Here is a 16,455-nt window from a genome sequence, read left to right as displayed (position 1 = left end):
TCGGGCCAGGGCAGCCGGGGCCCGGCTTCACCGACAGCACAGCAGTACGCTGCTCTTGGCGGGCCACCGGGCCTCTTGTCAGGAGCCACGGACCCAGCCAAGGCCTTGAGCCAAGGCCCAAGTCGAGCCTCAGTGCGGGGAAGCCCCGCCGTCGGCGGCGGCGGCCCCGGTCCCGCCCCTGGCCCTGCCCCTCCGCCCCGCGGCCCAACGGTCGCCCAGCGGCGCCGGCCCCGCCCTTCCCACGGCGCCCGTGGCGCGCCGGCGCCTGCGCAGTCGCCTCAGAGCGCCCTGACCGGGATGGCGGCCGTTTTGGAGTCGCTGCTGCGAGAGGAGCTGTCGGTCGCAGCCGCTGTGCGGTGGATCGCGCGCAGCGCCCAGAGTTCGGAGGTAACAGCGCCGACACGCCCCCAGCCTGGCCTGAAGCTGCTTCCCGCGGGAGATACCGCTCCTCCCGTCCCATACCTCTAGAGTGCCTGGCTGTCAGCCGGGGCCGAGTGCGCTCCAACTAGGGGCCGCTGCCCCGGCCGCCCGCCACCCTCAGCACGCCCTGCGGCCTCGGCTGCTCGCGGCCCCGGGCTGGCAGCTGACTGACTCTCTCTCCCCTCGCCACTTCTCCCTCAGGATGACCCCAGGGAGGCGGCCGCGCTGAGCTCACTTCTGCCACTGCGGAAGGAATTCGTGCCATTCCTGCTGAACTTCCTGAGGGAACAGAGCAGCCGCGTCCTCCCGCAGGGCCCCCCAACCCCCGCCAAGGCCCCGGGCTCCTCGACAGGCTTGCCAGGGAGATCCGGGGGCCCGCCGCGGGGCGGCCGCGGAGCGCGCAACCAGCTCTTCCCTCCGATCGAGGCTTCGAGCGCCACCGCTGCTGACGCCCCTTCGGCCCGCCGTGGGGGCAGGAGGCGGGGCCCGGGGCCGGCCCGCGAGCGAGGCCGCGGCCCCGGGGGCCTGGAGGAGGGGGTCAGCGGGGAGTGCCTGCCCTGGGCCGGGGGCCGGAGGCCCAGGAGCTCTGGCAGCCCCAGCAGCCCCAGCCTCGCGCGCTCTGATCCGCCAAACCTCAGCAACCTGGAGGAGTTCCCTCCCGTGGGCTCCGTTCCCCCCGGCTCTGCAGGGTGAGAATTAGCCCTCATCTAAAATATGGCTCTGCTAGGGGAGTTAAAAAATTAAGGCTGGGTGCTCTGTAGTAGAGCGTGCTAATAACAAGAAAGTAGGGGGTGAAATATCTACGTGGTGAGGGGCATTTTGCAAGGGGTGCTAGATGTTATGGTGGAGGGGGAAGATGGGAATTAGGAAAACCTATGACTGCTCTTCAACAGGACCAAGCCTTCCCGCAGGATCAACCCAACTCCAGTGAGCGAAGAGCGATCACTTTCCAAGCCCAAGACTTGCTTCACCTCACCCCCAATCAGCTGTGTTCCCAGTTCCCAACCCTCAGTCCTAGACACTAGCCCTTGGGGCCATGGGCTTCCCTCAGGGTGCAGAAGTCTGCAAGAGGAGCGGGAGATGCTCAGGAAGGAGCGGTATGGCTTCGCTGCTCCTGGGGATGTCAGCTTCCTTTGGGGGGTGGGATTTGCAGGGCTTTTCCCTGTGATTAATTTGTCTCCTGGGAACCCTGGGTCTGTTTCCTGGGCTGTGGACATGTCTCTAAGGAACCTGAGTGTGGCTGTGGAGGGGAAGCCATGCTGACTGCTCATGACATTTTTCTTTCCCCGGTAGCTCTAAGCAGCTGCAGCAGTCACCTACTCCTGCCTGTCCCACCCTAGAACCAGGATCTCCTCACCCCAGCCGGACAGGACACCTCACAGCTGAACCCGCTGACCCTGCCAGAGTATCTTCCCGCCACCGTCTGGAGCTGGTTGCCCTTGTCTACTCTTCATGCATTGCAGGTGAGTGAGAACAGAGCCCTGGAATGAAGACACTTGTAGAACTACAGGGTAAAAGAATTGAACTGAGCCTTTGTTTTTGACTGGCGTTCAATACCCTGGAGTTTCCTTTTTAACCAGAGAACCTGGTACCAAACCTCTTCTTGGAGCTTTTCTTCGTCCTTCAGCTCCTTACTGCCCGGAGGATGGTGGCTGCCAAAGACAGTGACCTTGAACCAACTCCGGGAGCTGTAGGTTGGTGAACAAGCCTCTTTTTGAGAAATGATGTCTGGAAATGAAATTGTTTTTAACCAACAGCTTGGTACTGTCCTTCTAGATTCCCTGGAAAGCCCTCTGTTCCAGAGTGTCCATGATTGTGTCTTCTTTGCAGTGCAGGTTTTGGAACATCAATTTCAGTAAGTTTCCCCAGCTGAGGCATTTGAACCTTATTCACATTATTCACTTGATTCTCTGGCTACTTCGGGGGCATGCTTGTGCTTGACACAGATGTAGTGACCCTAGGCCTTTTCCTACATGTAACCCTTCAGTTTCGTGTCAAAGCTATGAATTTAGCCCTTGAAAGAATCAAACTGCCCCCAGTAGTCTTGGTAGCTGACCTTTGGGTTTATTTACTGTTTCTGCTTTGCTATCATTAGCTGCTCCATAGGGTCTCGTTTCCTTTCCCTTTATCATCTTTAATCCTTGGCGCATGACTTTTCTTTATGTACCTGCTCTGTGCTCCAGGTAACACACTGTGTGCTGTGCGGATGCCAGCTGCCTATTTGCAGTCTGTCCCATTCTCAGTCATGTGTGCTCTTATCCCTGTAGCGTTCTCTCCCACCTGGACAAAGGGACATTGAAGCTGTTGGCTGAGAATGAGCGATTACTGTGTTTCTCACCGGCTCTGCAAGGTCGCCTCCGAGCTGCCTATGAGGGCACTGTCGCCAAGGTAGTGACCCCATCTTAGACATCTTCCAGCCTGGATCTGACCCTTCCCAGTCTCATAATCCAGGCGGCCCAGCTCACACCACTGTAGTGTCATGTGGCCTAAAAGTCTGGACTAGAATATGGGGATGAAGTTTTCTGAGCGTGAACTCTGCTTTCAGTCCCTAATGTCACTGTTTTAGGTCTCTCTGGCGATGCCACCTTCTGCTCAAGCTGTCTCCTTTCAGCCAGAAACTGACAATCGTGCTAACTTCTCCAGTGACCGAGCCTTTCATACTTTCAAAAAACAGAGGTGATAAGAAAAGGGGACTCTGGGGGAGGGGATGAAGCAGCATTTTCTCCGGGATAGGCAGCCTATGTTGTTTTCATAGAAACTAGGTGTTTGGCACTAACGGATGTAGTTTAGCACCACCAGGCCCTTCCTAGCAAACATCTTAAGGGCCACTTAGCCTCATTCTCTTTCACACCCATGGACTCGCACCTCTGACAATAGCAGCTTTCTCGCAGGTGTAATGACTTTGGCCACAGGGTTCTCAGATGAGAGTGCCAGATTAGCCTTAACTGCCCACAGAAGCAAGTGAAGCATGTGGTGTACTGCTGTCAGGTCTGTGGGATTATCACATAGAGAACCTTGGAGAGGATAAGCAATGGAGCTGTGAATGGTCCTGTCTACAGTTCTGAGCTAGAGAAGGCACTCCTGAGAATGAGTTAAGCCAACTGTGCTTCAGTTGATCAGACATCTTATGTGTCTGCCAGGGATGTGTTTTACGAGGTACTTCGAGAGTGGGAAGATCGCCATGAGGAGCCTGGCTGGGATTTTGAGAAGGGCTTGGGCAGCAGAATCAGGTATGTGCTCATACACTGATCACTTTTTCCTGCTTCCAGCAGTGAGCAACTTAGTGGTGTTTGGGTAACTGATTAGAGAAAGGCTTCTCTCCCCACCCCGAACTCCTTCTAGCGCAAAGCTGTTTTCTGTCTTCCTTAATCTCTTAGTTACTGCCACCTCTGCCTCTACTCAAAAGGGATTTATTTCTCCAACTCCTTCTACTCAGAAATCATTTATACTTGCTCTGTGATTGCAAATGATTGATAAAGTGGAACACTTATTCCAGGTTGTGTGAGTTTTTGCCTGTCACTGGCTTAGACCCTTTCCAACCTCTATTTTCTCCATCATCTAATCTGACAATACAAGATAACTTTGTGTAGCTGGATAACTAGGATACAGAAAGAATATCCTCTTGTCTGGTGATCTCCCATCCATGTTGGTCATGAAGCTTACTGGCAGTCAGTGTAGACTGAAGAGGAGAAGGGTGGTCTCATTTCATGTTTGGTTAAGTGTAAGGTTAAGGGCTTCCCTGGGGGCTCAGATGGTAAAGAACCTGCCTGCAATGCAGGAGACCCAGATTCTGTCTCGGGGTCAGGAAGATCCCCTGGAGAAGGAAATGGCAACCCATTCCAGTATTCTTGCCTGGGAGATCCCAATGGACAGAGGAGCCTGGCAGGCTACAGCTCATGGGGTGGCAAAGAGTCGGACATGACTGAGCGACTGACAGTTTCAGTAAGTGTCTCTCTAGCCTTGAGGGATCTTGGTGCTAAGGAAAGTATCCTTTACCTTTTCCCATATCCTTGTGCCAGCCAGCTCTGGTAGAAGGCTGCTTAAGCCCCTGGTAGAGGGCTGAAAGTCTCAAGGATTGGCTTGTTCTCTCAGATCTTTCTCCCCCTCTTCCTCCCATCACACTCCATCCCTGCCTCTTATTCCTCAGAGCCATGATGGGTCAACTCTCTGCGGCCTGCAGCCACAGCCATTTTGTTCGACTTTTCCAGAAACAACTTCTCCAGGTAATTGCTCCAGCAGGAGGTCTGTCTCCAGTGGACAGTATGTATTATAGGTGCCAAGGAATGGCTGGCACTTTGGGACAGGACAGGAGAACAGGCAGGTCCTTGGCTGAAGAGTAAACAAGAGTTCTGCTCTTCCTCCGTGGGCCCCTGCACACACCCAGCTCTCCTGGCCCTCCTTCAGTCCCTCCCTGCTTTCTTGCCCGTGCTTTGTGGTGTGGTAGAAAGAGTGCAAGGTTAGGTCTGGTTTCAAATCCTCGTGACCCTATGCAGATGTTGAATCTTAAAATTTCAGTTTCTTCACCTGTAAAAATAAGAATATAACACAGACCTCAAAAAATATATCTATGGCACACAATATAGGGTGGGCATCCCGTATTGTTCACTGCTTCCTCCTCATTTTCTTCACCCCTTCTTTCCAGAAAAACTCACTGGTTTATCAATTTCTCTCCTCCTCCCCCTGCCCCAGATGTGTCAGAGTCCTGGTGGTGCTGGGGGCACTGTCTTGGGTGAGGCTCCGGATGTGTTAAATATGCTTGGAGCTGACAAGCTGGGGCGGTTGCGGCGCCTACAGGAACGGCTTGTGGCCCCTCAGAGCAGTGGGGGCCCCTGCCCACCCCCTACCTTCCCAGGCTGTCAGGGCTTCTTCAGGGACTTCATCTTGAGTGCCAGCAGGTAAAGGTCCCCTGTCTTGCCGAGAGTGGGGGCAGAGGCCCGAAGAGGTTTGTGTTCCCAGAAGGGCAAGAGTTTGCTCTTCTTGGCCTGGAATGTCAGCGGGTGGGACTGGGGGATGCCCAGCCTCCTTCTAACCCACACTTCCTGCTTCCATTTCCCTTCTCACTCTCTCACCTACGAAGGTAAACTCCTTGTTCCTTGACCTCCTGTGTCTGCCCTACTGAGCCTTTCTGTCTGGAACACCACCTCTATTATCCTTCCTGCACCTCTTCCAGTACCTTTTTTCCCCCTTCCCTTCATAGCTTCCAGTTTAATCAGCATCTCATGGATAGTCTGAGTTTGAAGATCCGAGAACTCAACAGCCTCGCCCTTCCTCAGCCTGAGCCTAGTGACGAGGATGGGGAGTCAGACGTGGACTGGCAGGTTAGAAAGCAGAAGAAAGGAGGCTCTGCTTTAGAGGGGAAAGGATATTTTCAAGAAGTCTGTAACAGATGTGGTTTTGTTCTAGAAGCCTAATGCTTAGGACCTCTTACTTCTTGATGGCCTGCAGGGTGAACGGAGGCAGTTTGCTGTGGTGCTGCTCAGCCTAAGGCTTCTGGCCAAATTCTTGGGCTTTGTCGCTTTCCTGCCATACCGTGGGCCTGAACCACCCCCGACCCGTGAGCTCCAGGACTCCATTCTGTCCCTGAGGAGCCAGGTGAATGGGGGCGCTGGTAAGGAGGGAGCCGGGAGGAGCTGCACGGCAATGGCGTTAGAAGGCTTTCCCCAGCCCCTGACTGACCCTGGCCCTCCCAGGTGCCCCCAGTCCTGGACGTGCGAGCTCTGCTGCAGCAGGGGCTGCGGGCACGCCGAGCAGTGCTCACAGTGCCCTGGCTGGTGGAGTTCCTTTCTCTTGCTGACCACATTGTCCCCATGCTGGACTATTACCGCAGCATCTTCACTCTCCTGCTGCACCTGCATCGGTGAGTCAAGAGAGGGCAAGGCTTGAGAAAAAGGTGCAGGGAGAATGTTGCTGAGACTGCTGCTTTTTGAAGAGGGCCAAGCAGCTTGTGCTTCCTGTGTGCTTCATAGCTATAGCTGACCCTCAGGGGAAAGGCCAGGCCTTGATCCACAAGGACAGACAGTGGGCAGTTATTTGCACTTTGATTGGCCCTTTTCTGTTCCTACTGTGGCCCAGCTAAGAGTGAGTACAGATCTGGGAGAGGTGATGAGACATGGTTGCCTACACAACAGCAGTCCCTTTTAGGTCTCCTTTTGAGAATCACCTTCCCAGTGATAGCTTTTCTTTTTCTTTTTTTTTTAACTCCATTCTGTTTCTTTCATTGCACAGATTCCACTCACACCCTCATTTACCTTTTAGGAGCTTGGTCTTGTCAAAGGAAAGTGAAGGGGAGATGTGTTTCCTGAACAAGCTGTTGCTGCTTGCTGTCCTAGGCTGGCTTTTCCAGGTTGGTGGAATGAGGGTCCAGGTTGGGGAAAGGGGCGGGGTATGACTTCTGTGGCTGGAAATGGGCAAAGGGAAAGTGTAGGACTCTGACAGAGAGCAGCACCAGACGCTAAAGGCTCAGAGGAGGAAGGATGGGGTTGCCATAGAGGAAGGTGGCTTTGAACCTGGTTGTCTAAACCCTGGAACCATGAAGTTGGAGGTGTGATGAATCCCTCAAGTGCTGGCTGGCACTCCCCTAATCTCTTGCCAGATCCCCACAGTCCCTGAGGACCTATTCTTTCTGGAAGAGGGTCAGTTGGATGTCTTGGAGGTGGACACAGTAGCCTCAGAGCGTGGCTTGGTAAGTATTGGGGTCCAGCCAGAGCCATGGGAACCACAAGAGTAAAGGAGGCAGCCTGCCTGTCGGCGGGCCCAGACACACAAGCCAGAATAGAGGCCGAGGCCTCACGTGACTAACCCGACCGCCCCCTTTCTGGGAGGAAGGGAAGCTTCCCTTCCCCAAACCGACCTGCTCTCTCCCGCAGGACAGCACGCCCGTGGTGGACCAGCAGCTGCTCTACACCTGCTGCCCTTATATTGGTGAGGATATTCTTCCCCAAGGGTCCTTGGTCCTTGGCCTGCCCCTTCATGAGCACCCAAAATGCATCCCATGGGCCCAGCGCCCTCGTACTTTGTTTTGTGCTGAGGCGCTCCCTGATGCCTCGTTCTGTCTATTCCACAAATGCTTAGTCTGGATGCTTGGGAGGGTGGGACAGTTCCGGAACTAAGCACTTGGGCTTCTCTGATGCAGGAGAGCTCCGCAAACTGCTCGCTTCATGGGTGTCAGGCAGCAGTGGAAGGAGTGGGGGCCTCGTCAGGAAAATCACCCCCACCACCACCACGGGCCTGGGAGCCCAGCCTCCCCAGACCACACAGGGGCTGCAGGTAAGGGGCAGGGTGGAAGCAGGGGCCACCTCATGGGTAAGGGAAAGGGAGCCCTTCCCTGCACTGCTCCCTCCTCCCCACAGGCACAGCTGGCCCAGGCCTTTTTCCACAACCAGCCACCCTCCCTGCGCAGGACCGTGGAGTTCGTGGCAGAGAGAATTGGCTCTAACTGTGTCAAGCATATCAAGTGAGTCTGAGTTGAGGGGGTTGGGAATGAAGGTGTTGGAGGCCCCAGGCTCATTTCCTTATCCTTTTCCTCCTTTTAACACCTTGTTGCCAAACTGAGGAAAGTCAGCTGAGGGGTGGGGACAGGGGCCCAGTGGGATGGGGAAGGCTGAAATGGCTAATATTCTTTCAAGTTAGTTCTGACCTGGTTTGCTTGAATTTGCAGCCCCTTTCCAATTCAGCCTTTCCAACTACCTCAAAATCTTGCTGTTCCTGCTGCAGGGCCACACTGGTGGCAGAGCTGGTGTGCCAGGCAGAGTCGCTTCTTCAAGAGCAGCTGGTGACACAGGGGCAGGAAGGAGGCGATCCAGCCCAGCTGTTGGAGATCTTGTGTTCCCAGCTGTGCCCTCACGGGGCCCAGGCGCTGACCCAGGGGCGGGAGTAAGATGCCAGTCTGTTGGGATCCTCTCATCACCACTCTTCTCTTAGCCTTTCCTTTCCTGTCCTTTTTTTTCTTATATTGTTTATTCCGTGTCTTCTCCCACCCTGCTTTTGTCATTCTATTTTTGCCTGCCTTGTAGGCTCTTATCTTGGTTTTTAGAGGCTTAAGGACCCAAGTTTAGAGTCGAATTGGAAAGGCATGTGGTTGGTTGGGTATCCAATCTCCTGGCATCTGGGCCAGAGAGCTGAGCATGCCCTCCCCTGTGGCAGAGCTCTCCCAGCTCAGGGGGTTGGTGCACTCAGGGACCCAGCTGATGTCTCAAGACATCACTGACCTCTGTCTCCTTTCAGGTTCTGCCAAAAGAAGAGCCCAGGTGCCGTGAGGGCATTGCTTCCTGAGGAGACTCCGGCAGCCGTACGTAGGAAGTAATCCTGGGGTGGTGGGCTGGGCTGGTGGGAGAGGAGTGCTGTGGGGCTGTGTGTGTCAACATGCACATGAGGTGGTGGGCAGGCCAGTCCTGGACTTGGGCATTCACCTGTTGTCCTAACTTGCCCCTGACTCAAAACTACTTCTGTGTCACAGGTTCTAAGCAGTGCTGAGAACATTGCTGTGAGCCTTGCAACAGAGAAAGCCTGTGCATGGTTGTCAGCCAACATCACAGGTAAGGTCCAGGGAAGGGGAGTGACTGACCAAGTTTTTCGAGTGGACTGGCAGGAAGTTGGAGGCCACTTGGGGGAAGACAGGACTCAGGGCCAGTTGGCAACAGGGAAGGGCAGGGGTTGGCATGGTGAGCCTATGCAGGGCTGCTTTGGTGACCCTTCTCTGTCCTCCCTCTGACTTGCAGCACTGATCAGAAGGGAGGTGAAAGCGGCCGTGAGTCGCACGCTTCGCGCCCAGGGTCCTGAGCCAGCTGCCCGGGGGGAGCGGAGGGGCTGCTCCCGTGCCTGTGAGCACCATGCTCCCCTCCCCTCCCACCTCATCTCCGAGATAAAAGTACACAGCTCCCTACTCCCTTCGGCTCCCCTCCTCCTGCTCCCTGCTCTTTTCCTAGTTGCCCTTCTTTCTTCCTCAGCTCCAGTATTTGTGTAGCAGCTTTCTGTGTTGTCCAGCTAGTTTCCATTTTGTTAACTGAATGGAGTTAGGCAGGGCTAAATGGAATTGAATGGTTTTAGTAATTGCTTTTCTCTGACTTTTGTACTTGAATCACCCAAAAGGGTGAAAGGGAAGAGGGTAGATGTGAAAATTGTTGACTGAGTACATGGTACATAGATGATGTCAGGAGTGGAGTAGGGAATGGCTATCTAGTGCAGTAGGAAAGTTCTAAGGAACAGTCATCCCCAGTATTGGGACAGTATTTCAGAAACACTCTCCTATGTGGGAGACGATGCTTGTTTGGTTACAGGCAGTAAGAATAATCTGTCAGTGCTCTTAATTTGATAAAAAGAATTTATACTGTCTAGAACAGGAATCAGTGAACAATTTGTGGGCCAAAGCCAACCTGCTGCTTGTTTTTGTAAATAAAATTTTATTGGCACATGGCCACATTCATTCATTTACAAGTTGTCTGGAGCTGTTTTCATGCTCTGCCACAGAATTGGAGTGGTTGGGGCAGGGACCTAAACTAGTAACTGGCCCAGATCTGGGGTAGTAGTGTTGTAATAAAGATTGAAACTAGGGACAAAAGAGGACTGACTCAAGTTCGAGAGTATATAAGACGGAGAAGGAAACTCTCAGCAGCCGTTAGCTACTGGTTTTCAATACACAGATGATTTCTGTCCTGAGGCCTCGACTCTCCTGAGAAAATGAACGGAGAATCATGAGGGACAGAAAATACCGCATGTACGTGATAGGACATAAATGCTTTCAGAACTGGCTTGGTACGGCATCTCGAGCTCTCTGGCAGCACACTGCCCCTTGGCTTACCAATTCCATCTGTTCCCTCTGTCCACTTGGTTGCTTCTCCCAGCTGTGCTGTCCTGCCCTGCCCTGCCCAAGTCCCAAGTCTAAGGGCACCTTGGCCCATCACTTCACCCTAGAGCCCTGTCTTCCTTTCTGCCTCTCTCCACTGGCTGATCCCCATCCCAAGCCACATTCTCTGTGGCCTCCTTGGCCCTGGCCTGGCCTGAAGCCTTACTCTGCGTCCACCCTTCCTCTCTGCAGGACGTGCTCTCCTTGGCTGTGGGGCCCCGGGACCCTGAGGAGGGAGTTGCCCCCGAGTATCTGGAGCAGCTCCTAGGCCAGCTGGGCCAGATGCTGCGGTGCCGCCAGGTGAGACGTGGCATGATGCTCTGCTTCCGTATCCTTGTCTGGTGCCTGGTAATCAGAGCTGCACTGGCCCAGGGCTGCTGCTTGAATTATGGTGCTAATGTCCAGGGTCTCCTGTTTTTCCCCCCCCAGTTCCTGTGCCCACCGGCTGAGCAGCATCTGGCAAAGTGCTCTGTGGAGTTAGCGTCCCTCCTTGGTATGGCTCCTTTTTATCACAGCCCTCTGTTGCCAGATCCCCCAGTTCTCTGGGTTGGGTACAAGCAAGATTAGAAAACAAATTTTTTCTGCTCTTCTTCCTCCCAGGGACACATGACCCTGCCTCCACTTCTTAAAGCTTGGCTTTTCTCTTTCCACAGTTGCAGATCAAATTCCCATCCTGGGGCCTCCGGCACAGCACCAGCTGGAGAGGGGGCAGGCTCGAAGGCTCCTGCTCATGCTGCTCTCCCTGTGGAAGGATGACTTTCAGGTGCCAGTTCCACTGCAGCTGCTGCTGAGGCCAAGAAACGTGGCGCTTCTGGCAGACACTCGGCCGAGGGAGGTGAGCCGGAGGAGGTGGGTGGGGGCTGGCGGGCAGGCTCCTTAGAAGGCTCTGCAGTCATCTTTTACACCCACTGCCCCTAATGTTATTAGCTGCTTTAGTCCCCTTTTCTGGGGCTGTGCTTATTTTCTCCTGTACACTGAGAGAGACTCCTCAGTCTCATCTCCCCTCCTCTCTCAGCAGCTCTGTCCTCTTTATCAGGCTTGCTGTGCAGTCCTCTTAGCCCCCTGAGCTCTTTCTCCATGTGTATTGCAGTGGGACCTGCTGCTCTTCTTGCTCCGGGAGCTGGTAGAGAAAGGTCTAATGAGACGGATGGAGATAGAGGCTTGCCTGGGCAGCCTCCATGAGACCCAGTGGCCAGGGGTAAGAAGTCTTCATATTCTATCTGGAGAGAGAATAGGTGTCATGTCCCTTTTATCCTGAAAGGGGGGCAGGTGATAGGGCCTGGCATCCTGAGAATCTTCCAAAGCTCAGCGAATATTGTCAGATGTCTTGAGGACCACCCTGAAATGAAATGGCTGCTCTGGGGCACCTCCTTCACATTTAAGTAGCTGTTATATGAATGACTGTGTCCATGGAGGAAGGGAAGATGGCAGATAGTGAGAAAGCATGGCATAGCTCTGGCAAACCCCTCTGATGGTGGGATTGTTTCTGGCCACACTGCTTGTCTTGCAGGGTCAGGGTTCAATCCAGTGAAACTGTGGAGTCCTAACCACTGGATTGCTAGGGAATTCCCAACTGTGGGTGTTTATAATCAGGATAACCTGGATTTTAAGCTTAATCAGTCCTTAATGTGATTTAGGGCAAAGTAGTTTCTACATAAAATGGGAATAACTTAGACCTTATGGGGTTTTTCAAGATGAAATAATGTGCATATGAAGTACTCATTAGAGCCTCCCAATAGAGGCTCGCCCGGTTGGACTTGAGCATCCTAGAGTACTAACAGGACAAGTCCATTTCCATGTAGAAAGCAGTTGGGAAAAAATAAAATACCTAGGTTGTCTACTCACTGCTTAGCTAGGGCTTCATATTTGGGATTGATTAATTTAGAATTATGTGCCTGCTTTTTCAGTCACCTTTCTGCTTATTCCAGGATTTCTCTGAAGAATTAGCAACACTGTTCAACCTGTTTTTAGCTGAGCCCCATGTGCCAGAACACCAGCTAAGAGCTTGTGAACTGGTACAGCCAAACAGGGGAACTGTGCTGGCCCAGAGCTAGGGCTGGAAAGTGTCCCTACTTTAGGCATCTCACCAGAGCGCTGGAACCCAGCCTGACTGTGCCTCAGGAGGCGGCCCCAGAGCCATCCCAAGTGCCCACTGTGACCCGTGCTGCTGTGGAAGTAGCTCAGTCTGTCATCAGGTTTCCTGCTCACATATGAAGCAAGAGTGTGGCTGCCTGGCATCCCACGGACGGCTCACCATCCCAAGTCCAAGAGGAAGAAGGAGGGGTCACTGGATTCAGGATTATGGTGGAAAAACCTAGAGACTCCAGTCCCGGAGAAGAAGAGTTGGCTTTATTACTTGGATACTAAGTGAAATGACCCATGGGGACTTGTTGACAGAAGATTCGAGCCCCACTTGCTGCTACCCCAGTATCTCTTAAAGCTTTGTGGTTTGGAAAATCATGACAAAGGCAACTGACTTCTACTTAACTTGTGAGTAAAGTTAAACATGAATCTTGGGAGTCTACGTTTTCTTACCACCAGGAGCTGGACTGCCATCTCCTTAAAAATGTACAACAGATGTGGGGCTCGCCCGACAGAAACCTGCCTTTCACCTTGCACCCTGCCTGCCTTCAGTCCCGTGCAGGTAGTAACTTTTGACTCTAGCTCCATCCAGGGGCCAAGCACGGGCAGAACACTAGAGCTTTTTAAAATAAACTGTTTTCTTTACTAAGGGCTTCTTGTCTAGTTATTTTCACCTTATTCGTCCCTGTAGAAGGCTGCGAAGTCTCAGGTGGGCTTGGAGGTGGGTACTGACAGGGTAGAGCTGTCTAGTAGCTTGGCCACTCAGCAGACACTGAATGTTCCCGTATGTGGGCCCTGCAAGCCAGAGAGCCTGGGGCCCTTATTAATTCACTGCCAACAGTATTGACTTCTGTGCAGCTCCCTTTAAAGGTTTAGGATGTGTGAAATTGCTACTCACCAGCCCTTAGGATGCTTGTTTCTGTGGGGCGGCGGGAGTTGGGGATGTTTGAGTTGACTCAGAACGGAAGCATTCTAAAAGTCTATAAATGGTGCACTGATTCTAAGAAAGCACTACTTTGATAATGTGCATTAAATTCATTCCTGTAAAATTCATGGTTTTTCTACTTTGGCAGTGTGTGCAGAGAGATTCAGTCTCTGCCAGGGAAAGAAGGGTACTCAGTGAACCCTCTTGAAGTGACACAAAATCTGTGCATGTGTGTGTATTTCTTAGGATAAGTTCTCAGCTGTCAAAGAGGTCTCCAACCCAAGGAAGCTACCTAGGTAAGAGGCTCTGGGCCTAAAGAGGTCTGCTGTGTGCCATTACAGTAGGTCCTGTCAGCACAGAAGGGTAAAAATGAGAATGTCTCCCATACCACTCTAGTCACACTTCTGCGTAGTCAGGCTGTGACCCGCCCTTCCCCTCAGCTCATCCGAGTCAATAAGTTTCTGCATCTGAACCCTTTTTCTTCATCTGTCCTTTGAATCTAACATACTATAGGAAATTCTGAAAGTTCTGACTACTTGGGAACCAAAAAAGTTTTAAGAAATGTCTTATCTTTCTGCACCCATCAGGTATGGCTCAACGAAAGCACTGCTCCAGGAAGCTGAGTCCCAAGGTAAGCAGCTACTTCAGACACTCAGCTCCATATGAGGTGAGATAGACAAGAAAGCAGGGAGGAAAAGCCTGGAGCACTGGAAGATGCTGAGTTAAAGGCTACTCAGCTAAACAGCAACAGGCCCAATTCAGGAAACAACGCTGGTCTGTGTGAACCTTAAAGGCGTACTTTAGGTAGGCAATAAGAAAGGAATTAGAGACAGGCAGCTAATGAACTAGTGAACTCATTGGTATTTAGATTCTTTTCCATATGCCTGCTTTCTACTAGTTATCTAAAACAGTGGTTTTCAAAGCGTGGTCTCCAGACCAGCAGCCTCACAATCACCTGAGACTTCCTAGAAATACAAATATGTAGGCCCCTCCAGGCCTTTAAATCAGAAACTTGAGTGGGGGCCAGCCTGGGGTGTCACAAATCCTTTCCGTGATTCTAATGCACAATGATGTCTGAGAACCAGATATCTTAACACCAGCATCAGCTAATGTTCTTGGATTTGCTGACTCACATGCCTGGCTGTGGCTTCTCTAGTTCAGGGGACATGGTCTCCTCAGGGCTGCCTGCCCACATGTTCAGATTCCCACTGGCTCTGTCTCAGAAGCTCCAGTGGTACATACCTGCTAAAGAGCTTCCTTCCAGGGCTCTGTGGTTACCACTGGGTGTGCCAGTGACTATTCTAGAATCGTCCCTCTTGTTCATACCTGGACTACAGCTGGCAATAGCTGGGAAACTAATCTGGTTGCTCTTTATATACAAATCAGTGCTGAGCTCATAGGAAACTATATATGTGTAAACTATATAGCTTGAAACTGGGCCATGAACAGTTACTGCCATCATAATCGACACTGAATTCTGAGCTCAAATGACACACTTAGGCTATCCCAGGGTCGTCTTCACTGAATAAAAGTACACACTGGACTTTTAATTTGCAAGTGTTCTGAACTTTTCAATCAGTGGTCTTAATCATATGAAAAGATATGGGAGTACATAAATAGGCTGTTAAATATATCAAGTGTTACCAAAATATTAACCAGAAAAATAAGTTTAAAAGCAATTAAAAAAAACCTTCAATAATATATAAATAACTTAATTTGAGGTAAGAGGGGAAAAAAATCCTGCAAATACTTTCAGGAAAATAAATCTCTGCTGGACTATGCAGAAATTTACCTTTTTACCACATCATCTCAATCCCCATATGGTCACCCTCTTCTACCAAAGATTCTGGTCACCAGAACTGAAGCCAAGAACCTCTCCCACCCCTACCACTTTCAAGTAACCATACAGAATAAAAGCTCAAGTTCAGTCAGAAAACTGAACCCAGTCTCCATCCCACCCTAGAACAGAAGGGGCTACAGCAGTGCGTGGAATGCTCAAGAGCCTGAGGGCTGGAACCAAGCCTTTGAGTGAGGTAAGGAACGGAACTGAGCTTCCTCCTAACAAATCACTCACCTCCTCCAGGAAATCCATTATCATCCGTCTTCAAAAGACAGTTTTTCATCTCTGAAATGAGAGATGCCCAAGCCCCATCCCCAGTCTTCCTCAAGGGTCTGGGGCCCCACTCTGACCCCAAATCTATCCAGCCGACTTCTACAGTGGTTTTTCTCATTTTGCTGAGCTCTGGAGTGGCGGCTCCATAACACAGCACTGGTCAGTACTCCTAACGGGCCAAGACCCAAATGAACGTCCTCTCCTGTGAGGGAAAGGAAGGGGGTGGGGGCAAGGCAAAAATTAATAATAAAGCAATTTGTAAAGATTCAAGGAGGAGAAACAATTCTACATCATCGTTCTGGTTTGTGTAGATGTTTTTTTAAACCATTTTCTGTTTTGGTATTTCCTAACACTCCATCCCACAGTGGAGCTGAATGCTGGAGGCAGATTCTGAGTGCTGGCCGACAGCAGCTTGCTTCTCCACCAGCCCAAGGGCTGCACCAAACTCAGTAAGCACCATGTCAGAGCACTGCCATTTCCCAGCTCTACTGGCTGTACCCAGTCCTGATCCTTGAGTAGCCTATATGCCATAGGGTCCCAGAGACAGACAGGAAAAAAGGTGAGAAATCCAAAAAGGTGAGTTGAGCTTCATTCACGCTGGACGGCCAGAGCCAGAAACTCAAGCCCCCTTGCTCTGCAGAGATGCCAGCTGTGACCAAGTGCCGACCAGGTTTCTCTGGAACTTCGGGGCGGAATGCCGTCTTGCTCAGTCGGCCACAGCAGGGAGCCTTGGCTCTTCTTGCATCAGGATACAGAGAGTAACAAGAACCGCCCCAGCATCTCTGGGGCATCCTGGAGTGCCATCTTGACTGTGAGATGCTAACTACCAAGGAAGGAAGCAAGTCTGGCTATAACCAGTGGCTGCTGTTTGATGAAGGAGCTTAGAAGTTGAGGCGGGAATCCTGGAGCACCAAGTTCTACCTGAAATAAACCAGAGAGGGAAGAGTTAAAGATGCATAAGTAGCTGCGGTGATGGGACAAACTCTGAACTGAACTGTGCAGTCCTGTACACTGCTGTTCAGATCTAGACAAAAGCTTCACTTTCCAATGCCAAGTTAGGGAGAGGCTGCTGCT

The 16,455-nt window shown here is 51.9% G+C and overlaps 2 protein-coding genes across 2 annotated transcripts in view; one reads left to right on the top strand and one right to left on the bottom strand.

Annotated features, from left to right (window-relative positions):
- The first annotated feature begins 297 nt into the window (after positions 1-297).
- Positions 298-12,967, top strand: CDAN1 (codanin 1). Its single transcript, XM_052646403.1, has 28 exons — positions 298-387; positions 622-1,109; positions 1,314-1,517; positions 1,714-1,883; positions 2,001-2,114; positions 2,197-2,275; positions 2,688-2,808; positions 2,987-3,096; positions 3,561-3,650; positions 4,568-4,643; positions 5,110-5,315; positions 5,618-5,738; positions 5,866-6,012; positions 6,111-6,277; positions 6,676-6,763; positions 7,013-7,102; positions 7,287-7,341; positions 7,553-7,686; positions 7,770-7,873; positions 8,134-8,292; positions 8,644-8,707; positions 8,876-8,954; positions 9,138-9,286; positions 10,454-10,561; positions 10,691-10,754; positions 10,915-11,096; positions 11,352-11,459; positions 12,190-12,967. Exons 1-28 carry the CDS (start codon positions 298-300, stop codon positions 12,313-12,315), a joined length of 3,693 nt encoding a protein of 1,230 aa, XP_052502363.1. The 3' UTR covers positions 12,316-12,967.
- A 2,604-nt stretch (positions 12,968-15,571) lies between these two features.
- The window catches only part of STARD9 (StAR related lipid transfer domain containing 9), a 114,503-nt gene continuing 113,619 nt past the window's right edge, over positions 15,572-16,455 (bottom strand). The window contains exon 34 of the mRNA XM_052646398.1: positions 15,572-16,302. Within this exon, the coding sequence (XP_052502358.1) occupies positions 16,201-16,302 (102 nt within the window). The 3' untranslated portion in view covers positions 15,572-16,200. The remainder of the gene's footprint in view (positions 16,303-16,455) is intronic.

This window comes from Budorcas taxicolor, chromosome 10 (genome assembly GCF_023091745.1).
Source record: "Budorcas taxicolor isolate Tak-1 chromosome 10, Takin1.1, whole genome shotgun sequence".
Classification (NCBI taxonomy): domain Eukaryota; kingdom Metazoa; phylum Chordata; class Mammalia; order Artiodactyla; family Bovidae; genus Budorcas; species Budorcas taxicolor.
This window is presented reverse-complemented; position numbering and strand designations above follow the sequence as displayed.